This window comes from Ambystoma mexicanum, chromosome 11 (genome assembly GCF_040938575.1).
Source record: "Ambystoma mexicanum isolate Mex_15411 chromosome 11, UKY_AmexF1_1, whole genome shotgun sequence".
NCBI lineage: Eukaryota > Metazoa > Chordata > Amphibia > Caudata > Ambystomatidae > Ambystoma > Ambystoma mexicanum.
Window position 1 is genome coordinate 222,648,646 of NC_090934.1, and position 24,148 is coordinate 222,672,793.

General features: G+C 47.1%; 1 protein-coding gene across 1 annotated transcript in view; it reads right to left on the reverse strand.

Annotated features, from left to right (window-relative positions):
• MAP3K6 (mitogen-activated protein kinase kinase kinase 6) overlaps window positions 1–24,148 on the reverse strand; it is a 1,613,301-nt gene that overhangs the window by 585,464 nt on the left and 1,003,689 nt on the right. The window contains exon 21 of the mRNA XM_069622894.1: window positions 23,394–23,568. Within this exon, the coding sequence (XP_069478995.1) occupies window positions 23,394–23,568 (175 nt within the window). The remainder of the gene's footprint in view (window positions 1–23,393; window positions 23,569–24,148) is intronic.

Genomic DNA, 24,148 nt, shown 5'->3' on the forward strand with positions numbered 1-24,148 from the left:
CCCCATGCAGCCCCTGCTTGTTTTTCTTGCGGGTGTGCTGCGGGGGTGTCCCCCGCAACACCCTGCTCACTATGCCACACAGTCTTTGTTTTACTTACCTGCAATGCTACCACCAACGGTTCGAACTTTTGGGCCAAGGAGCGGATTTTGGAGGTTGGGGTAGGGGGGTTGCAGGGAGAGGGGATGTGTGGGGGGTGGGACTGTGCAATAAACCATAATGGTCGTCCATGTCCAGGCAAAGCAGGAATGATATGTGGTATTAGTGGCTAGAGAGGCATTTTGGTGCAACCAATCTAGTCATTCCTCAGTTTGGTATGATTTTTTTTTAACTGGGCATTTCTGATAAGGCAGTCCTGCTAAGTGTAATCCCCTGGCTAGACTGGCATTTGGGTGCTGCCAGTCTAGCTGTTTCTTACCGCGGCATTGTATATTTTCTGGGCATCTGTGATAAAACGATATGATATTGTATGATAAGTCACTTATAACGTGCCTTTACACAAGTGATTCTAGGCGCAACAAGACAAGGGAGGGAGGGAAGACAGAGGGAGGACAAGACAAACCATCTTCCTAGGCCTTGTGTCATTCAGATCATGCAAGTGCGAGACCGAAAAGTGCAAAAGGAAAGGAGGGTGCAAGGGAGAGGTGAGGGGAAAACAGGGCACTGCAGCCCTGGGTAGTGCCAGGAGAAAAAGACTGTAGGGTTACAGTTACAGCCCCGTAGTGCGTGGTAGGCACTACGGGGCTGTAACCTGTGCAAGGGTGACTGATCAAGAAAAAGCCTGGACTCAGTGAGACTCTGAGGTTAGCCAAGCAACCAGTCGGTACAGCACACACGTAGGTCAGCAGGGGAAAGAGAGAGCAAGCAGAGGAGAAGAGGCACGTTTTGAGCTACATCCAGAACTTCAGGTGGTCCAGCTCAAGTTTGAGAGTGGTAGGGAGGCCATTCTAGAGGGAGGCACCTGCAGAGGAGAGGGATCAACCCCCCACTCTCTGCCTGGAGAAGCATCTAATCCTTAGAGAGTTGGAGGTAGCTGCGCGAAGGGCTCAAGAAGGAATGCATTTTGGAAGTGAGCGTTGGATGTAGTGCGTGCCCCGGCCCCAGAAAGCCTTGTGGACAATGCAAAGGGTCTTTAACTTGATCCTTGCAGCCACAGGGAGCCAGTGGGCTTGAGGCCAAGGATAAGTCTTGCAGTCCTGTTCTGAATTAGTTGCAGAGGGTAGAGAGTAGAGGAAGGAAGATTGAGGAAGAGGCTGTTTCAGTAGTCCAGCCTAGAGAGAACCAATGCTCTGGAGACATTGAGCTTCTGGGGGAAGTGAGAAAGGGAGGAGTCCCTTTGTGGAGGTGCAGCTGGTAGTGGGACTTCTTGGTGACATCCGCAATCTGAGGAGAGAGAGAGGGAGAAGAGTCGAAGATGACACCAAAGGTTTTTTGCCTCGCAGGAAGGCAAAGGAAGAGGGCCTAAGGCGGGCGGCCAGAGTGAGAGAGGAAGGGAAAGCAGGGACAAGGGGTCCCAGTGAGAAGGATCTCTGTCTTACTGGTATTAAGGCATAGATTGCTGGAGGCGTATGTGATGCTGGAAACGTATTGGATGGACAAGGCCACCATGTCCTTGTCCTGTAGTCCTTTTATCATGTGTGTGCTGTGTTATTTTCTGCACAGAAGTCCATGTGGGACTCCTGGCAGTGCAGCTCTTCCTCTTTCTGGATTGGTGAACAGACCCTTGGGATACCCTCATGGCACCCATGGGTGAGGGTACAACCCTATGCCCCTAGTGTATGTTTTGGGCACCTGTGTGTGACCCACAGAGCAGGGTATGGGCTGGTGGTAGCTCCATGCTGAATTTGACCGGTGCTCTGAGTATCCTCCATTTTGGGATCCCCAGGCCCTGCCATTGGAATCAGTCGATTCCTGATAGAAGGCAACATGGCCCCTGTGGCTTCTTGCTTTCTATTGCCCGTTACCTTGTTCTCCCAAAGTCCTGGGAAGGCCTGACTCTGTCCCTTCCCCTGACTAGCTGTTGGGTGGAAGTTCCATATATGGTATTGTGGGGAAGTTCAGGCCAGACTAGCTGGAGCCTTCCCAATGACTATGTTGTAGGTACACCGTTGGGTTGGTTCCTGGGTGAATGGAGTGTGTGACAAATATGCACTTCATGTTATGGGTGTCTGGTATGTGACACAAAGAATGAGACAGCCCTGCCCGAAACTGGTATGAATACAGTGTGGTGCTTGTCCCAATCCACATTCCTTGTTGTGACTGTTTGGAGGGAGAAGAATGGCCTGAATGCACTGTGAGCCTGATTGGCTGCCTGCCTGCATAAATGCCCTTCTGAATGATTGGTTGTCTGAGTGTGACCCAGCAGAGTGAATGCGAGACCAAACAGTATATCTGGGGACCTCTCACTGGTGGAAATAGTTCAGAAGCTGAAATCGAAACTCGATGCTTGATCTTGAAGCCGAGCCAGAAGGTGGTTAACTGGTGTTTCCCTTCGATGCGATCTGAAAGCTGCTGTGCCTTCAAGAAACTGATCCAAGAGAGGACCTGGCTAGGAGACCTCTTTCCGAGCTACGAGGGACCATCGTGCACAAGCTAACCTTCACTGAAGCGCCCTGTATGTCAGACCCTCGAAAGGCTGCCGACCGGAGGAGGGGACCGCCGAGGAATCCGAAGTAAAGCACCTGGACATCCAAGTCCATCGTCGTCAACCAGGGTTCGCAGCTTTGCTATAACTCTTGGAGGCCCGTCGAAGCCGCGTTGCCCGGAAGCGGGGATAACTTGACGCCGTGCCACCGCCGACCGGAGCCGCTACGCTTCATTGCCTAAGAACAGTTTGAATCAAGGACTCCCTTGATCATCACAGTCGACCGCTTTGTCCCGCCGTAGAAAGTCAAGGTCGTCGTCGGACCGAGGAGAATCCACTGGTGGGTTTCCCACCACCTGAAGACCACAAAGACGCCGACGACCCAATGCCCTTGTTGGGCCAAAGTTCTTCATTGACGATAATGAACTATGATCGTAGAGGTGCACTGCATGCCTCATCTTCGCAGGACGTCCATGATCAATCGTCGACGAGCACCGCCAGGACCGAAGCTGCTGCCTCAACGCCTTTGTTCACTTTTCTTCGAGGGATCGTGACGATCCGTGGCTCCTGCCTTAAAGGGAGTCACTCAAGGAGGATCCGTTGACGACCAGACGTCGAACTTTGCTAAACCAGGTACATCTAAACCAGGTACATTGGGGTGGTAGAACTGTTAGAGAAGGAAATAAGACTCTTATAAGCAATATATGGACTGGGCTTGTTTTATCTCTCCATTTACAGGTTGCCCAGGTTGGGGGGGGAGTCCTCATACATAACTGTGTCTAGGTAACAGTGCCAGTATTCTGCAAATTGTTTAACCAGCTTGTTTTCCTTCTCAAGTCTATTGTTGGTTCACTTTATTAATTGATTTGTATGCCATTTTGAAACTGTCTACAGTTGATGAATTTTAATGGAATCAAAGGATTAATTGTAGTACCACATAGAAACTGTATATATTTATCATTTTAGAATTGTCAAAGCACAAAGTGTGTTATTGTATCTGCACATAATCAAAGCCTTATTTATATAAAGAACTGTGTTTTCACTAACAGTGTGTGGACATTCATTTGTGCGTGTTTGGGGACTACACTGTACTTAAGAACCAGCCTGCATCACCTCCTGAGAGCTTAAGCCTTGGTTGCTCGTCCACAGCTACCGAATAGAGAACCTTGGCTGGGGTACTCTGTGCTTCTACTCTGCCATATAGTGAGCAGAAGTACAGATATCCCTCTCTAGTCTTTAGAGCGCACCAATCCTAAATTCGTGATTAGACTATCAGGAATGAGCGAGAGAGGAGAGGAAGCTGAGGAGAGCCTGAAGGAAAGACAAGTGTCATCGCATAACACTGAAAGTTAGAGGAGAAGTTAGATATCAGCTGGGCCAAAGGGGCCAAGTAGAGGTTCAAAAACCAGGGTGATAGGAAAGAGACCTGGGGAACGCCACAGGTAGAGAGGGAGTTGGTGGAGAGAAAGGGATCAAGTTGGACTGGGAGGGATGGTTCAAGAGGAAGGAGGTCAGCCACTCCAGGGCTTGTTCCGTGATGCCCAGGTTCTCACAGAGTCGATTGATCAAGATAGCGTGGTTGACCGTGTCGAAAGAGGAAAGATCAAGGAGGATGAGGACAGAAGGAATGCTAGAATCAAGGTTAGAGAGCTGATCTTCACAGGTGTTCAGGAGAGCAGTTTCTATGCCTCTGGCAGCTCTGTAGCCAGACTGATGGTGCTTGTGGGATGTTTTACCTATGTATCCAAGCCCTACCATAAAACTGTGCATTATTGGCATTGAAAACATCATGATGGCCAGAACTCCCCAGAGAGTGCACAGGGAAAACATGAAGAATAGGCTGCCACCCATTTTTGCCTATGTTGTGAGCACAGGAGGGCACTGCCTACAACCACCATTGGGCTACACACACAGTAGCCTGAAACCATTGGGAATGGCAATGCTGATTGCCAAAAGCAACCCAGAACTGTGGGGAATTCATTTTCTAAATGTCAAAATTGGATGCAATACTGGTGCTCACCACTATCAGAAAGCCGGCGTTTTAAGACCACCAGACTTGTGTAAAACTGAACAAATGAACCCAAACCAGGCCAAGGAAAGACTTGCTAAGAGGTGGATACAATGTAAAACTATATTCTGAAATGACTTGAAGGAAGTAATTATTTAATGTACATATATAAAATAGCTGGGGATGTCAGCAGCTTAAGTGAATCTGGGTTTAAAGCCACTAAAATCGTAATGTTTTGAATAAATGAGTGACCTACATGTGAGTGTCACATAGGTTGCAATTGTTTAAATGTCATAGTTTTGAACTTAGAATCAGCATTCTAGCTGCATGTGCAAAAATTGTCAGTTTGATTTGAATGTAGAAAACTGGGAACTAAAGTGACATTTAGCTGAATTCTGCCTGACAACTACCCCCGACAGGAGTTGAACTGGCTCAACAACTCTTCCCAGGCCTGGCTGCATTCTGCTGCCCCTGCCAAAAGGAGATGACACCTCTCTGATTGGATTAGGGGAGGAGAACCTGGGGACTACAGGAAACTAAAACAAAGCACTGTCCCTGGCTCAGGCAAATGTTATATTGGGGGGGTCGTAAAATGGCTTCCTCTTGGGAGAAACTGGGAGGGGCAGTGCCTGTGAGAACAAGCTGAGCTTGGGGGAAGTGGATAAACCAGAAATTCCACCATGTGCTTTGGAAAACCACACCCCTTTGGTGCCAGAGCATGATTTTAAAAAGATGGATAATTCACAGTGCGGACTTGTCAAAATTATATAAATAACATCATCATTTTTGCGATGTTATTTATATAATGTCATTTTAAGAGGTGTTAGGACCCTGTGGTATGTTCCTGGGGATAGTAGCGGAAAAAAGGGTTGTTACTCCAAATGTATGCATGTTAAAAATCTGACACTATCATCTGAAACCCATATCCCTGGTGCACATCTGTATAAAATCTGGAAAGGTTTAGAGGTCGTTATCTGGATGAAAAGGGGAGAATTCTGTCATAAGTGGACACGACATCGTATAAAGACAGGGATCGGATGGTTTGGTGCTACAGAAAATATGTTAACTGGACCTATAATATTAGAAAAATGGTACATAGATAAATATGTATTTGGGTCAGAAATAGATGTGTGCAATTTGACAAGGGGAGGTTCCTCTGACTATAAAACCCACAGCATCACTCTGACACTCCATTTCTTTCCCCCAATCATGGGAGAGAGGAAAGATTGGCCAATGATAAGTGAGAGGGGCAGGCTTAGCTAGGCCCAGGCACACACCCATTTTCAAAACACATAAAAGGAACATTGAAACCCAGGTAGAGACATTCACTTTCCACTTTCTTGCGGGACGCTTTGCCGGGGGACTTCAGACTTCACATCCAGAGATCCAGACTTCAAATCCATCAATCTCCAAAGACCACAAAATAACTCCAGAATTTGTAGCAGAGAGGCCTGAATCCACAAGCTGAATCCTCTTCAGCAGGCCTCAAAACCAACCAAACAATTCAACAGCCGGGTGAGCTGTTTGAATTCTTTGCCAAGAACTTTTGCAAGAACCTCTAGCAGTATCCAGAAAGCAGTGCTGTATCCGGAACCAGAGAGAACCAGAGACCAGATCGCTGTGAAGAACTGCTAGCAGAAGTCCAGCCAATCCTGTCCCGATCTGTGACGAAGCCGCATTCCTGTCTAAATTATAGTGTGAGTACCCAGCCAGGACTGTGCCAAAACCAATCTCTTAGTTTAAAATAATCTAATCCAAACTATTTTAGCCTATTAGAACTGCCTCCTAGAATCGTGTCATTCTGTCATTTTTAAAACTGAAAACTGTCATCTGTCATTCTGAGCTTTAAAATTTCAAATCCGAAAAACTACCTTTACTAAATCATATTCCTTATAGTGCCTCCGTAATTGCGCTCGACGCACGCGACTAAATTTGCCACGATTTGACATTTTGCTTGATTTCAGCCACGTGTAAAAATATTTGTCCTTGCTTTCCTTGCTGAAATTCGTGTGCAACCTGACAATCATTCATAGAGCATTGCTAAAGTGATCCTGAACTGATTCAAAGTATCTATCAACTACCCTGATCCCCCTATAGGGAATTAAAAGCCTTTTTAGCATATTTTTCACTTAATTGCATACCACATCAAAGTATATTGCCCATGTTTAAAAATCCTACCTGTTTTCCTCTAAGCTTGCTAGGGGGGAACTGAATTATATTTGATTGCATTCCTGAGAACTGTGTGCTTTCCTCCCATCTCTTTACCTTGCATAGGGGGGGGGGGTGAATTGTCCAAGAAAAAGTGATCATATCTTTTGGTTGAAATCATATCAAGGTTATTTCTGTGTTGCATTCTGTCTCACCTTGCCTTTCCTTAAACCATATAAAGCATTCTCTGCCACCTTATTCTTCTGTTCCTATTTATAAATAACCAAGTACTGTGCTACTGCAGGATTACCTACTGCTGATTACTGCTCATATTCACAAGTGTGCTATCAATTATATATTTATTTATAAAAGTGTGATATCTAGATATATTGTTTAATTTTCAAATAAACCCTTTAAGTTGCAAAACAAACCTACTTCTTGGCTCAGTGGGGTCAGGGGGATTCTGAGAGAGTTATATAAGGGTTGTCATCTAGAGTAAATGAACTGGACATACAAATACATCAAGAGGTGCCCCAGAGGTGCCCGTCTGATCTTCCAGGTTTTCCCGGATTCTGCGAGCCTGGGAATAGCTGGCAGAATGTGGGGACCTGGTCTCCTGTGTCCTGTGACGCTCAGAGGAGTCTTCAGATCCTTCCTTGCTACCAGGATTTGATGGGTACCCCCCCACTGACCTAACTGGGCAGAGGTTTTCAGGATGCCCTTAGTGGGCCTACTCTCCTGGGGTTCCCCACTAAATTGCACTGTACTTAGGTGCCCATACCCGGATGCCCGCCCATCCATTCCTGGGTGGTACTGGCCTATGAGCCCCATACTTTTGGCTGGATAGTAATCTGCCATCCATGTGGCCCTGTGCTCATGTGCGCCAGGGGGCATGGGGGTGGCAGAGTCCAGGGACTGGGAGAGATGAAGGCCTCTGGTACTAGGGTTCCTGATGTTATGCTCAGGCGTTTCCCTTTCCCAGAGAACCTCATCTCTATCAGCCCCTGCTCCCTGTTGCCATGCAAGAGCCTGCCTTTTCAGTTCCTCAGTTAAGGCCTTACTATCAGTCTCTCTTGCATGGCTACCTGTTGCTGGAGCCTATCATTGTGCTGGCAGAGAGCCTCATTCTCTCTCTGTGCCTCCTGATTGGTCCTGGAGTACTGGGCCAGTCTTTGCTGCAGGAGGGTTACCTCCTGAGTCCCATCCCTACTGGCCTGCTCATTTCTTGCCAGAGCCTCTTCCACCCTCCTGGTGTGCTCTAACAGGTTCTGATGCTCTTTTTGGAGGTCACCCAGCCCCTGGAGGGCCAAGTGATTTTCTTCAGTTTTTCTTTTTAAATGGCAGACTTCCTGGCCTAAGGTGTCCCTTTCCTGACTAAGAGTCTGCATCTGTGCCGCCAGGTCGCCCCTTTGCCTTTGAAGGGCACCAGCTTTCTGGCGCTCCTGATCAAACTCTGCCTGGGTATCCAGGTCTTTCAGGATCAGTTTATTGCTCTCTGCCTTTTCCCTATCGAGGTGGCTTTGCAGGGTGACTACCTGCTCAGCACATGCCCTATTGAAATCTAATTGTTGCTCCAGCTTTTTCTGGCTCTGCAGTAGGGAGTCCAAACCTTCTTGGTACTCCTTCTGCAAGGCCAGAAATCTGGTATCCTGGTCAGACGTTTCCTGTTGCAGGATACACATGTCCTCTTTGATTTTAATGAGATACTGTCTGCTCTCATTTTCTGACTCCTGGCTTCTGTGCATCCTCTGCTCAGAAGAGACCAGGTCAGATTGGGTCTTCTCTAACGCGATCTGTTGCCTATTTGCCAGATCTTGGCCTTCAGCACATTTGTCCTGCATGGCTCCCATATATAGATACAAATATGCTGCTATCCTAACCATCTTGTCGTGTTCATCTTTAGCTTTAGGAGCCATGTATAGTTCACTCAGGGCCACATGTAAGGGACCCCGATCTCTCCAGATATCTAACCCAGTTGCAGTGACCTGTTGCGTGATTGCCTGCAACCACGCATCCTGGCCCTGCTCAATCCATTCAACTCTCACAAATAGCTTATGTAAGAAGTGCTCTCTGGCTATTTTGATGTCTACCAGTGTCGTCATTCTGGAATTTGAGTTCCTTCCTGACTTACAGATGTTTGTATTTTATTTTGCAAAACAGACCGTTTCCTTAGAGCGTTCCTTTGAGGGGTGCTTTCACAGTGTAAAACAGCGTGGTGATCTAACCGGATATGTGTATCTGGTCAGTTGGCACACTGTATTAAGCTGCACAAGTGGTAAATCTAACCCAGAACATCCCGGCTCCGAGCCCCCACTTTGTAAGTGACTTCAATTCAACACTACAGCTAAGTCAATGGCTAGTCTGGGATGCTGATGAGGGGGCAGAGGTAAAGGTTGCCCCCGTTTTAGATTTGGAGATGGGGGGGCCTAAAAACCTGCCTGCACCAAATAATTCACAGCCCAGAAGGCCCTCGGGCCAGTCACAGACAGGGAGTCAAGGAGGTAGTCCCACAAATGGGGTCCCCCGCTCCCCTGACTATGTAAGTCCCCGCTACAAGGGAAACCGACCAATCCTGCGTTATGTGTGGACTCCTCCAGCCAAAGGGGGGGGGGATCCAGCCAAGCACCTGACCCAGGGAACTTCCCTCCCAACTTCCCACAGGAGGGCAGAAATTCACCAAATCCTGGGTAGAACTTTTTCCCCAGGTATCAACCCAATTTCCAACCCCAAAATCATCCATCCTTCTTTCCCCAATTCCCTGAGCCCAGACCACCTAATCCGGGAGAGGGAAGGCCAAGGGTGGAGGGGTACCCAAATCTTCCCAACCGGGGGTATTACCAGAGAAGGGATAGCTACCCTTCCCGGCACCAGCCCAGGGGAGAAAACAGAACCCCTTATCAACCTGAGCGGGTTTCCCAACTTGAGCGCCAGGTCCAAAATATGGCACGGGATCTGGGTCACATACTGAGGGCTCAACAGAACCCTCAGATGAGCATGCCACCACAGAATGCCCCAAACTCTGGACCTGGTGCTCCAGAACAATGATGGGGGCAGCACCCCGATAACCCACTGGTTCCCAAGGAGGAGGCACAAGGGGAGAAGGGGTGTAAAGCCTTGGAGGAAGCTTCCTTCCCAACTTGTAAACAGCCCCTGGAAACCCAGGAACTGGAAACAAAATCTCCTACCCCTGAAAGTCTGCCACCCAAGGAGCAGAGAGGAGGTAGGAGAAACAAAGGACCCAAACAGACCCACTTTGTGGAGGAGGTACAGGTCTTCCAATTTGAGGGAGAGGGATCCTCGGGAGATCCTGGGAATAGGATCTTCTCCTTCAGAGATGGGGGAACTCCTCCCAAGGAAAAATGGGTCCCAAGAGATTCCAATCCAGACTGGGTAGATGTGGGGATTGAGCTGTCGCCGTCCATCATTCTGTCCCAGAACCAACAAAACCAAAATCCCATGGGTCAAACCCACCCCGACGACTGCCTCCAAAAAGGGGGGGAGGGGCGGCCCAGAACCCGAAACCATTTTCAGATTCCCCAGGCTCTTCACAGAATTCTGCCCAAATCTCTTCGCTAGAAATGTCCAAAACCAGAAAATTAGCCCACCAGTTGTCCAAAAATGTGCATTATCTGTGCCCCCTTGAGGAGAAGGAGGGAAGATACTATGCCCCGGTACAATTACAGGGGCAGGGTACAATTTTGGCACTGGTGGACACTGGATCCCAAGCTACCCTTTTGTCCAAAAGGGCCTTTGATGAACTGAATGCAGGAAGGGGGGAGAATTACCGTATTCCTCTCACCTCTCTTCCTGGACAACTGCAGAACTTTGACGGGAAGGAAATTCCCGTCGAGGGGACTGCAGATTTGGACATCAAAATTGGGCGACACAAGGTGAAACACCCGGTCATACTAGTAACTCCAGAGGGCACCCCTTGTTTACTACGGGATGACCTCCTGAGAAGGCTGTCACCCCTAATAGATTGCGTAAACAAGGTCCGCTGGACCCAGACTAGCCGACAATAAAATTAAAACAGAGTGTCAACCATGTTGGTTTAAACGGCACCTGCCACATGGTTGAACAAAAATCTGACCAAGTAGAATTTCACTTCCAGAACAACCAGATTCAAGACGTGACAGTAATAGCAGTAGGACAACAGACTGGTGATGGGGGGTCCTCTCTATTTCTGAAAATCAACCTTCCTTCCAGTTTAAGGTGGTATTCCACACTGGAAGGAAACACTCTGAAATTCTTTACCAATCCACAATCAGACACTCCCACTCCTATAGTCCAGAAAGATGTGAAATCAGCTCAGAGCCTGGCCGATATTCAGCAAATTGGAAAGCAGTTGTTCATCCCTGTTCAGTTAAATGATGGGAAGGACTCTGTTCTCGCTCGAGTGTGTGTGAACAACGGTAAGAGCTTCATCAGCGAAGCCATGTTCCGCCAACTCGCAAAAGATCCAGCCATTCCCACATTAAAACTGATAGACAAATGGGAAATGGACCTGGAAGCACCTAATTCCAAACATCTCCTGCCAAGCAGGTGTATGCTCAAAATCTCCATTGGCAACAAGAGCATAGTCCATAATTGCTGGGTCGTGCGAGAAGTAACTGCCGCCTTTTACTTAGGCAGTGACATTCTCAATCGCTTTGCCATTAGTTTGGACCTAATAAACTTCAAAGCTTGGTCCCGATTAGCGGATAATCCCATGGGCTTTGATGATCCAGAAAAAGCATTTAGGTCTGCTCAATTCCTACCTTATGCAGTGGAAATTCAGATTAAGGAGGAAGTCACCATCCCAGAAAGGACCCGACAATTCTCCCTGGAAGTGAAAGTTAAGAGGACAAAAATTTAAAAACCCTGATGCTTATATTCATCTAAATGCTTCTCTCCAAAAGCAAGGGTTAGGGGTAAACCCAACACCATTAGTCAACATAGAACATGACACCATTCCAATAGAGGTGGATAACAGCGACTTAAAAAGAGTATTACTCTAGCCGCAGGCACCATTATTGGAATGGCGGTTGATGACCGACATTTCTCCATTGATTTAGGAAATGAACTGTTAGGACCAATCCCCAAGGACTGTTTTGACAGTGACAGTGAGGACAATAGAATACCAGACAGGATTTTCACCCGGCATGGGGGGGGAACATCCTGGTGTACACTTCTTGCCCTTTTGGTAAGGAAGATGTGACTTGTGACTTCAGGAGGGATGAGGTGATTTTCCAGGTCCAGGAGGGCTGCCTTTCCCACCCGAAGCCTCCAAATCAGCACTCTGACCAGGGACTTCTCCACCCAGCTGGAGGAGGCCGCTGAGATAGCAAAACCAGAAGTCTTTCCAGGCTTCAGGCAGATGGTGGAAGAGAGTCAACCTAGCTGATGCCTGCGTGACTTTGGAACAGAAGCAAAAGTTGAAACAAGTTTTCTTGTATTTCCAAGATCTCTTTGCAGTAGACTCATATGACTGTGGTTGCACCGACATCCACACAACAATTATTCCCACGGACCCTGGCATGACTCCAGTGTTTGTGAAGCAATATCGTTTGCCTCTCGCATCCATGGAGTCCCTTACTGAAATAATTAAGAACCTCGAGTCCCGGGGAATAATCCGCCCAGTCCACAGCACTTTCAATAATCCCGTGCTGGGAATATTGAAGCCAAACGGCCATTGGAGACTCTGCGCCGACCTTAGGGAGCTCAACAAACGGGTCCATACTTCCCGATGGCATCTGCCCTACATTGACCAAGGGCTGGCCCAGATGCAGGGGTCACAGGTATTCACTGCAATAGACCTGACCAATGGATACTGGACTGTGCCTGTCAGTAGGGAGGACCAATACAAACTGGCTTTTACCTTTGGGGGCCAGCAGTATACCTCAACTCCGGCAATGAATTCAACATTTTCCTACAAAAGGCCATGCCCGACCTGGGTGCGAGGGATAACGTGGCTTATGTAGATTATGTCCTCATCAAAAGTTCATCTGTGGAGGAACACATAGCAGAGATCCGTTATGTTCTGACACAGTTGAGGGCCGTCGGAGCAAAACTTTCCTTTCAGAAAGCACAGTGGTGTAGAACCCGTGTTAATTTCTTGGGGCATGAGATTACTCCTCAGGGACTCTGTCCCCAGGAAAAGAAAGTGGAAGCACTTCAGAAACTGAAGGATCCCACAACTCTGCGGGAACTAAGGAGCCTCCTTGGACTGACTTATTACAGCAGAAAGTTCATTGAGGGCTACACAGAGATCACTAGACCCCCTGATTCATCTCCTGAAGGGGGGGGTCAAGTGCGAATGGTGTCCAGAACAATCTGAGGCAGTAAGACAACTCAAAAGAAGTCTCTCACAAGCACCTTGCCTAGCTTACCCTGTCAGAAACAAGGAGTTCTTCCTGGAGACAGGGTTCTCTAATACGTGCTTGACGGCAGTATTATACCAAAAGCATGACAAGGTCAATAAAGTAATCTCCTATGCGAGCAAAACTTTATCCTCTGTGGAGGAAAAATTTCAACGATTGTGAGAAGGCACTCCTGGCAATGGTGTGGGCATTGAAGAATTACCGCCCGTTTATCCAAGGGGAACACATCATAGTGGAGACACACCAGCCTCTGCAATATCTCCAAAGTGACAGAATCCTGGCCGGAAATGTGAGTAACTCCCAAATTACCTGGATTCCGTCAATGCAAGGCTTTCCTGTGGAGGTCAGATATGGCCAAAACAAGAAGAGTCCCCTCGCGCAAGGTCTGGCTGACTTGCATGATTGTGCCAGAGAAAACTGTCTCCAGGAAGAAAGTCTAAAAATCAAGGACAACATGGAGGCATATCTTAATTCCCCACACAAAGTCTTTGAAGAAGACAAGTGTGAGGGAATGCCCACTGTCTATGTGGATGGATGCTCTTACCATGTTGACAACAACGGGGAGAAAGAACTGGTGGCCGGCGTAGGGAATGCATGGGTGAAGGAGTTTCCAGAACCCTCCGCTGGATACAAAATTGGTCCCCGAAGTAGTCAGGTGGCAGAATTGATGGCTGTGCATCAGGCCATCCTCACTGCTGTCCAACATCAACTCCACGAACTGGTCATAATCACAGATTCGTATTATGTACGGAACGGGTTCGTGGAGCACCTGGTCAATTGGAAAACCAGAGGCATGTTATGTGCTAATAACAAACCCCTGAAACATGGGAAGTTAATCCAAAATATTGATGATCTGGTCACATTGAATGGGATGACCATCTACTGGAAAAAGATCAAGGGTCATTCCAAAGTAGGGGGACCAGACAAAACTGGAAATGGCTTAGCTGATCATCTGGCCAAAACCGGGGCCATCCAAGGGGATCTAATAGAAATAGAGTCCCTGTTGGGGGAAAGCCAGGTCACTGCTATCACTAGGTCCCAGACAAATGCTCACAATGATCTTTCAACTGCACAATGGAGTAAGGAGACCCCTGATGCGGATTTTATTACAGCTCAGAAGGGGGATCCAATAAGTGGTAAGTTTTACCAACACATTGAGGACCCTGAGAACTTTCCCCTGACGGATACCGATTACATTGGGAAAGAGGACCCAAGAGTGTTGATGAAATGTCCAAAAAGGTACCGAATCCAAGACGGTTTGTTGGTAAGGAAATCCCAAGCTGGCCATGATCAGTGGGTGGTTCCTACCTCATTCCAAAGCCTGATGTTAAGTCACGCCCATGATGCGGCCACCGCTGGTCATAGGGGTGTTTCACACAACACTGGAAATCTTAAGAGAGGTTGCATACTGGCCACACATGGGGCAGGACCTCGACCAATACTTGAAGGGGTGTCTTGTGTGTGCACAATTTCAGCCATCATCCCTCACACACCGGGCGCCTCTCCAAAAGAGGGGGATGACACTGCCATGGTCAGATTTGCAAATCGACTTTGTAGGCCCTGTAATTCGCTCGTCTAGAGGAAACAAGTACATGTTGACCGTCACATGCTTGTTTACCAAGTGGGTGGAATGTCTCCCGGCCCCAAACTGCAAGGCAGAAACAGCAGCTGCCCTGATGATTAACCACATCTTTTCCCGTTTTGGTCTACCTCAAAGGATTGAGTCAGACAGAGGTAGCCACTTCACCAGCGAGGTAATGACAAAGATGTGGGAGATAGTGGGGGTCAAAAGGAAGTTACATATTGCTTACCGGCCAGCCTCTTCTGGGGCAGAAGAACGCTACAACCGGACCATTGTGAGCATCTTAAAAAAGTTTGTGGCAGATTCTGGGCCTAGTTGGGATATCCGATTAACTCTGGTCCTAATGACCATCAGATCTACCCCTTCATCTGCTACTAAAATGTCACCATTTAAGTTGATGACCGGACGCAAGATGGTGCTTCCCCAGCAATTGTTCTACAGGACCCAAGAGCAGACACTGATAAATGCCTCCACAACTCATGAGTATGTGGAGAATTTAAGGAAACACCTCCAGCATGCTTTTGCCTATGCTCAGCGGAATCTAGAAAGATCAGCTGATAGCATGAAAACCCACTACGACCTGAAGACCACCAGGAAGGAATATACTGTGGGAGACCGGGACTATCTATGCAATTTCCAAAGGAACCAGGCCAAACAGCGAAAATGTTTGCCTACGTGGAAGGGACTGTTTGAAATTATAGACAAAATCTCCTCTGTAGCCTATAGGATCTGCATCCCCAAAGGTAGTCTGGCGGAAGGGGAAGACAAGTGGGTACATATAAATCAGCTAAAGTGTTGCTATCCCAGGCACACTCTGCAGCAACTGGAGGAATCCCCTGGAATCCCAGAGGGGACCGCTCCAGATTAATCCAGTTCCAACCTAAATTATCCCATGTATATAGTCTCTAAAATATTACGATTCTTGTAAAAATATTTCCTGTTATATCTTGTTTTTAAAACAAGACTGAAAAATGTAACCGGATGTATAAAATGTATATGCCGCCCCACTATATCAATAGTGGTGGAAAAATGTCTATGAATAGGTATTGCCGCTTTTGCTTTATCATCCTAGGAGAGATGAAACCATGGAGACTGACCACGGAAGGCGACCTGGGGACCGGGAGCGAAGATCCGAGGGGCTCGGGGTACTGCCCAATCCTCCCATCAGGACCAGCAAGGAGAACTGATTGATCGGCTGGAGGGAGGAAAAGATGCTGAACTGTGCCATCTACGGAATTGGAAGAAGATGAGGCGAACATCCCAGATCTTGCGAGTTCCATCAGTGAAAGATCAGAATGGCCATCGCACAAGAGGGGGGGCTTGTGGGATGTTTTTACCCATGCATCCAAGCCCTACCATAAAACTGTGCATTACTGGCATTGAAAACATCATGATGGCCAGAACTCCCCAGAGAGTGCGCAGGGAAAACATGAAGAATAGGCTGCCACCCATTTTTGCCTATGTTGTGAGCACAGGAGGGCACTGCCTAAAACCACCATTGGGCTACACACACAGTAGCCTGAAACCATTGGGAATGGCAATGCTGATTGCCAAAAGCAACCCAGAACTGTGGGGAATTCATTTTCTTAATGTCAAAAATGGATGCAATACTGGTGCTCACCACTATCAGAAAGCCGGCGTTTTAAAACCACCAGACTTTTGTGTAAAACTGAACAAATTAACCCAAACCAGGCCAAGGAAAGACTTGCTAAGAGGTGGATACAATGTAAAACTATATTCTGAAATGACTCGAAGGAAGTAATTATTTAATGTATATATAAAAAATTAGCTGGGGATGTCAGCAGCTTAAGTGAATCTGGGTTTAAAGCCACTAAAATCGAATAAATGAGTGACCTACTTGTGACTGTCACATAGGTTGCAATTGTTTAAATGTCATAGTTTTGAACTTAGAATCAGCATTCTAGCTGCATGTGCAAAAATTGTCAGTTTGATTTGAATGTAGAAAACTGGGAACTAAAGTGACATTTAGCTGAATTCTGCCTGACAACTACCCCCGACAGGAGTTGAACTGGCTCAACAACTCTTCCCAGGCCTGGCTGCATTCTGCTGCCCCTGCCAAAAGGAGATGACGCCTCTCTGATTGGATTAGGGGAGGAGCACCTGGGGACTACAGGAAACTAAAACAAAGCACTGTCCCTGGCTCAGGCAAATGTTATATTTGGGGGGGTCGTAAAATGGCTTCCTCTTGGGAGAAACTGGGAGGGGCAGTGCCTGTGAGAACAAGCTGAGCTTGGGGGAAGTGGATAAACCAGAAATTCCACCATGTGCTTTGGAAAACCACACCCCTTTGGGGCCAGAGCATGATTTTAAAAAGATGGATAATTCACAGTGCGGACTTGTCAAAATTATATAAATATCATCATTTTTGGGATTTTTCTGTGCACATTTTAAGAGGTGTTAGGACCCTGTGGTATGTTCTTGGGGATAGTAGCGGAAAAAAGGGTTGCGACTCCGAATGCATGCATGTTAAAAATCTGACACTATCATCTGAAACCCATATCCCTAGTGCACATCTGTGTAAAATCTGGAAAGGTTTAGAGGTCGTTATCTGGATGAAAAGGGGAGAATTCTGTCATAAGTGGACATGACATCGTACAAAGACAGGGATCGGATGGTTTGGTGATACAGAAAATATGTTAACTGGACCTATAATATTAGAAAAATTATACATAGATAAATATGTATTTGGGTCAGAAATAGATGTGTGCAATTTGACAAGGGGAGGTTCCTCTGACCATAAAACCTACAGCATCACTCCGACACTCCATTTCTTTCCCCCAATCATGGGAGAGAGGAAAGCTTGGCCAATGATAAGTGAGAGGGGCAGACTTAGCTAGGCCCAGGCACACACCCATTTTCAAAACACATAAAAGGAACATTGAAACCCAGGTAGAGACATTCACTTTCCACTTTCTTGCGCGACGCTTTGCCGGGGGACTTCAGACTTCACATCCAGAGATCCAGACTTCAAATCCATCAATCTCCAGAGACCACAAAATAACTCCAGAATTTGTAGCAGAGAGGCCTGAATCCACAAGCTGAATCCTCTTCAGCAGGCCTCAAAACCAACCAAACTATTCAACAGCCGGGTGAGCTGTTTGAATTCTTTGCCAAGAACTTTTGCAAGAACCTCTAGCAGTATCCAGAAAGCAGTGCTGTATCCGGAACCAGAGAGAACCAGAGACCAGATCGCTGTGAAGAACTGCTAGCAAAAGTCCAGCCAATCCTGACCCGATCGGTGACGAAGATGCATTCCTGTCTAAATTATAGTGTGAGTACCCAGTCAAGACTGTGCCAAAACCAATCTCTTAGTTTAAAATAATCTAATCCAAACTATTTTAGCCTATTAGAACTGCCTCCTAGAATCGTGTCATTCCGTCATTTTTAAAACTGAAAACTGTCATCTGTCATTCTGAGCTTTAAAATTTCAAATCCGAAAAACTACCTTTACTAAATCGGCCGTATCTCCGGAACCGTTTGTGCTAGGAGCGAGTTAACTGTCATCTTAAAGCTAAGATTCTAAGCTTTCCAACGAGCCTAGAACCGACTTCCTTATAGTGCCTCCATAATTGCGCTTGACGCATGCGACTAAATTTGCCGCAATTTGACATTTTGCTTATTTTCAGCCACGTGTAAAAATATTTGTCCTTGCTTTCCTTGCTGATATTCGAGTGCAACCTGACAATCATTCATAGAGCATTGCTAAAGTGATCCTGAACTGATTCAAAGTATCTATCAACTACATGAACCCCCTATAGGGAATTAAAAGCCTTTTTAGCATATTTCTCACTTAATTGCATACCACATCAAAGTATATTGCCTATGTTTAAAACTCCTACCTGTTTTCCTCTAAGCTTGCTAGGGGGGAATTGAATTATATTTGATTGCATTCATGAGAACTGTGTGCTTTCCTCCCATCTCTTTACCTTGCATAGGGGGGGGGGAGTGAATTGCTCAAGAAAAAGTGATCATATTATCTTTTGGTTGAAATCATATCAAGGTTATTTCTGTGTTGCATTCTGTCTCACCTTGCCTTTCGTTGAACCATATAAAGCATTCTCTGCCACCTTATTCTTCTGTTCCTATTTATAAATAACCAAGTACTGTGCTACTGTAGGATTACCTACATGCTGATTACTGCTCATATTCACAAGTGTGCTATCAATTTATTTATAAAAGTGTGATATCTAGATATATTGTTTAATTTTCAAATAAACCTTTTAAGTTGCAAAACAAACCTACTTCTTGGCTCAGTGGGGTCAGGGGGATTCTGAGAGAGGGGTGTTATATAAGGGTTGTCATCGAGAGTAAATGAACTGGACATAAAAATACATCAATAAGGGCTTCCATCAGCATCCCAGACTAGGCATTGACTTAGCTGTAGTGTTGAATTGAAGTCGCTTACATCATGGAGACAATGAACAGATTCAGTGTGGAGAGTAGGCAGGGAGATGGCCAGCTTTTCCAAGAGTTTGCCCAGGAAAGGGGTGATGGAGATTGGGCAAACGTTTGCTGGGCTGGTAGGATCGGCAGACGGCTTCTTGAGGAGCGGGTGCACAAGGCAGAGGAAAGTTCCAGTGGTGAAAGAGTGATTACAGAAATCGGCAAAGGCTGGAGCGAGGATGTCAATATGGTCCTTGATGGTGAGAAAGAGGAGAAAGGAGGAGAGGGAGAGATGGCCAAAGGAGGGCCGAGAGAGGAAGAGGAGATAGAGGACAGGATGTCTTGAGTTCTAGCAGAGAAGTGAGAGGCCAGAGCCGTACATAGGGGCTGGGAGGGAACAGGAGAGGTAGAGACAACAGGATTGGCTAGTTCCTTGCAGATTTTAAAGAGTTTGGCTATGTTGTTAAAGGCCGCAGCGACGCAGGCTTGAATGTATGCTCTCTTCTTGATGAGGGTTATAGCTTCGACTGGCATTTTGGTGGAACCAGTCTAGGTATGTCTAAATGTGGCATGGCATGCATTACTGTAATGTTATTAGGGGTATACACTGGTCTACGTTGTGCAGCCAGCTGGACACATTTTCATTGTGGCATGGCATTTTTAATAGCAAAGCATTAATGTTCCTGTGCATTGTTGGCGACTTGCACTTATTGGATTGGTGTTACCCTACAAAACAATTGCAAATACTCTGGCTTTTTAGCCAATTTTTCTCAGAAAGTGTGCTGTATATTGCATTAAACCACATACATATCTCTTTCTCCTAGTGCAGTGTGCAGCATCCCTTCAGCAGCATATTTGTGTGTATTGCGCAAGTGTGGTTAATAGGGCGGCCCAGAGTGTGGCGCGACCCGTGATTTGTTGCAGAGTTGGGTCGGGGGGCCTTCAGCATGGCTTGCAAGGGGGCCCCCAAATTTTGTTTTACACCACTGCTTAGTGGTGGTTTTGGCTGACGCGGAGGCGGCCTTGAAGGATATCTGGCTAGACCAGGCACAGGAGCAGCAAGCAGCCATTGCTGAATCTCTGCCACCAAAGTATGCAAGGTGGTTAAAATGTCCAGGGACATGTCCCTTGGTGAAGGTGCAGGTGGTGCAGCAAGAGCAGGGGCGGGCTCAAGCCTCTTGGAGGGCTAAACGGCTGGTAGGGCTCGTGGGTTGGTGATTCCTCATGAGGCAGAGGTCCCTGGGCCCCCTTCCTGGTCCGAGTAAAAATCTTCAGGCAGATCCTCCTCAGAACTGGTGTAGATATGTGGAGGTGATTTCCTTGGGGACGCCAAAGGAGCCAGAGGAACTGTCTTGGTAGGCCTGGGCAGAAAGTCCAGAGCAGGAGGCAAGGCTATTACCCGATTGGAGTCCCTCGGGGAAAGAGGCAAAGACAGGAGGAAGCCTGCGGAGTAGGAATAGATGCCATTGTCGACACGGTCATGGTCAGGACAGACACAGGGAGTCTAGGAGGCAGACCGACCCTGGTCGAGCCAGTCGTCATGAAGATGATGATCGTAGACAAACTCTTCATTGCTGAGGGAAGACTTGTTTTTCAGACTTTGCAGATGGGGTCCACTATGGGGTGTTCGTCGCCAAAGTGGTCATCGACGGGGTGACAGCCTGGATAGTCGACGAGGAGGTTGCATCGCTGAGTGGATTGACATTAGGGCCGGTGACTGGCCCTTGGAAGATTCGCTCTTCCAATGTTTGGATGGCCTCAGCAACTTCCTCGCGGACAGAGGCACCCCACCAGGCAGCAGGCTAACAGTTGACTGAGTCAGTCACGGGGACAGGCCCCTTCCGGAACTTGGTCCAACAGCAGCAGAGACCATTGATGAGGCTGCCGATGGAGCATCAGATTTTGCCTTCTTTTAGATCTTCAAGAGGAAGCATCCGCAAAGGACTGCAACCTCTTTTTGCCAGCGGGAGTACGCTCAAAGGACCTGCTGGCCCTGGATGAGGCATGGCTACGTCAGGAGTCCACATCAGAGGCCTTCCCTTCCTCGATCCATGTCACCAACCTCCGGTGGCGATCCCTTTTGGTCTTCAATGAGAAGGATTGGCAGATGACTCATCCATTTTCGTCGTGGTTAGGGTGAAGACAAAGGTACTGAGGTGGCGGACCTTGAAGATGTTCTTCAAGTCGTAGCTCTCACAGGTCCTGAAGAGGCTTTTCTTTGTAACATCAGCCATGGCAGAGGTGTCGAGATGCAGGCCCAAGCATGGGCTTTTTATCGCCATGGGTTGAATATCAATATCAAACAATGGATAGAAGATTTTTAGCCAACAATGGGTCCCCCAACTTATGGTAGACAAAGAATAGATGCAAGATTTCTTCTAAAAAATTCAAAAAAATGGCAAAAAACGTACGATTTTCGAGGAGCGAAGTTTAGTTTTGTTTATTAGTCGTAGAGCATCCCCAACCCTGAGGTATGTGGGCGCTTATGCTTAGGTAGTTGATACAAATACAATAACAGAAAAACAATTGACAGTTGGCCGTAGACGTGTGTTACATATCGGTCAACAAGCCGGCATAGGAAATGTATACGGAGAGGACTAGGACATGGAGCAGCGGAAGGACTAAAGACGCTGGCCACATATACAGATACAGTTAGAACAGCACAGCAGACGAACAAGGCAGAATTATAGGTTCTGCAGGACCAGAAAGATGGTTCGGCCCCGAGAGCTGTGGGAAGGGAGTTCCAGAGCTCCGCTGCCAACACTGGGAAGCTGGACCCACTTGCAGTTTTCAGTTTGTACTTAGGAATGTTGAGGCAGTGTGAGTAGAAGGATCTAGTAGGTCTGGTGGATTGGTCAGCCAGGTATTTGGGAGCTGTGGTGAACAGGCATGTGTGTGTGCGTGCGCAGAGAAATCTCGCACTGGGAGCCAATGTGTATCCCGTCCTATGGCAGAGATGTGGTTGGATCGTGGGATATTTAAGGTTGATCTGAGAGCATTATTCTGTAACACTTGTAATTTGTTCAAGTTTCATTCGGTGGAGCCTAGGAGTAAAGTGTTGCAATAGTCCAGCTTGGATAAAATCAAAGCCCTGGCAAGAGTGATGCAGCTATTGGTAAGGTTTTCAGGCATTGATCAATTTATTGGTATATGCTGTAGCTGAAGCATTAACTTGTCTTTTGAGGGAGAGAGTGGAGTCTGGCGACTTTGATGATGATCCCGTCAATGTTGAACGATTTGAATGACAATGACTCCAAACACTAGAAACGTGTGGTAAAATCTGAAGATGGCCACCAGTGGTGGAGTTTAGGAGGACGAGTGCCAATGACTGGGGGCCATATGACCAATTGGAACTGATAGGCTATAGAGGAGACTAGCAGTTTTAAGTTTAAAGCTAATCTGCTTTATTTGTACAGAGGATTCCCAGTCTGATGACAGGCAATATTCATGAGCTTGTGAATCCATGCATGACCCCATGCTGCTTTATGTCAGTAAGGGTTGAAACGATTAACTTTTATGATGTGATGTTTTCTTGCTCTTTTAACTCCCTTATTTTGTCCCTTGAACTAGTGAAATAATTCTTAATGTAGTAAATGTATCCATAGGTCTAGCATCACAATACTATTCAAGGCTACACACATTGCTACTGCCAGTGCTATTTGCATATATGTTTACAGTGGTTCCAATAACCCCGACTGAACTACCTGCCCCAGACATTGTGCAACATCCAGAGATCGGTTTAGAGATAGATGGATAAGGTAATGATGGACAGGACACTGATGGGCAATGCCCTTGTCAAAAAGGCGCATGTCCGGCAGTGAACTGGAAGGGGTGGGTGAGAGCCGACAATGATAGCAGTGTGCATGGGTTGGTTACAGCAGCCATTGTGTGTGTGTGGGTATGTGTCTGCATTGATATGAAGTGGCAGTTGGGGTATGGTGATTGATCATGGCCTGATGCATTTGGCATTTGGCATGGCATTTGCATTGTTAATGTAGTTGGGGAAGCTGGGGTGAGCACAGATTTTTTTTGAATGGCCCTGGTCCGTGCTATGCCAAGGCAGAAAGAGGTTTGACACTGGGGCCGAATTCGAGTCAGCAACTTGACCCAGGTAGGACCCAGGTAGGACCCCCCCCCCCCCCGAGCCATGCCTGGTTCTGGCACTTTTGGTCTGCCGGCTCGAATGCCCAATTTTCACCCAACGCAGTGTGCACTCGGACAGACTCGATTGCATCTTACCATGCCCCATCTAAGGTGTTAAACAACCGAGTCATGCCCCCAAAATACCCAAAATAAAGAGTGAGCATTACCTAAGGAAGCTTTGCTGCGAGCTTTCGAAGGACAGCACTGGACTTGTGCCATTTTGGGTCAGGTCTGTACTGCTTCGGCCAGTCCTCAGAGACCCAGTCCTGTCCTGATTCTCCCCGGCACGCATCCCTTCCTCTCGTGGGCTGGCCGGCACTGAGAGGCTTCGATAGTACTCGCCTAAGAAGAGAGGGGGATAGGCTGAGTTAGGGGAACATGGAGAAAAAAAAAGTGCAGAGATTGGAGGGACATGACAAGAGATATACTCTTTGAACATCAACATGAGCCTAAGAAAACAGTAATTAGTGTCTAGTAATATACAGTGGTCATGAGGAGGTTTTGACTTCCATTATTACAGGCCATCGCAATCACACAGGACAGCTGGGCCTCCTATTGTGGGAACCCAAGTAGTGGTATGTAACATTACCTGTACCCTTGCACTCGAGCACCACCCATTAACAATAGGATTATGCCCGTAACTGTAAAATAAAAATGGAGGCTCACATGCAACAGAAAATACGATAAAACCTGACAAAGATAAGAGGGAGAATCAAGGACCGGAGATAGTTTACATTGATAAAACATGAAGGAGGTGGAGGCGAAAAAGCAGAAGAGGCAGGGAATTGGGAGAGGGGATGAAAGTGAGAAAAGAAGGTAAGCAACCAATGATGGGTCAAAGGAGACTAAGGCAGAAAACTAGGCATGGTGCAGGTTGTCTTCACTGACTAAATGATTAACATCATTTAAACAAAAAAAATGC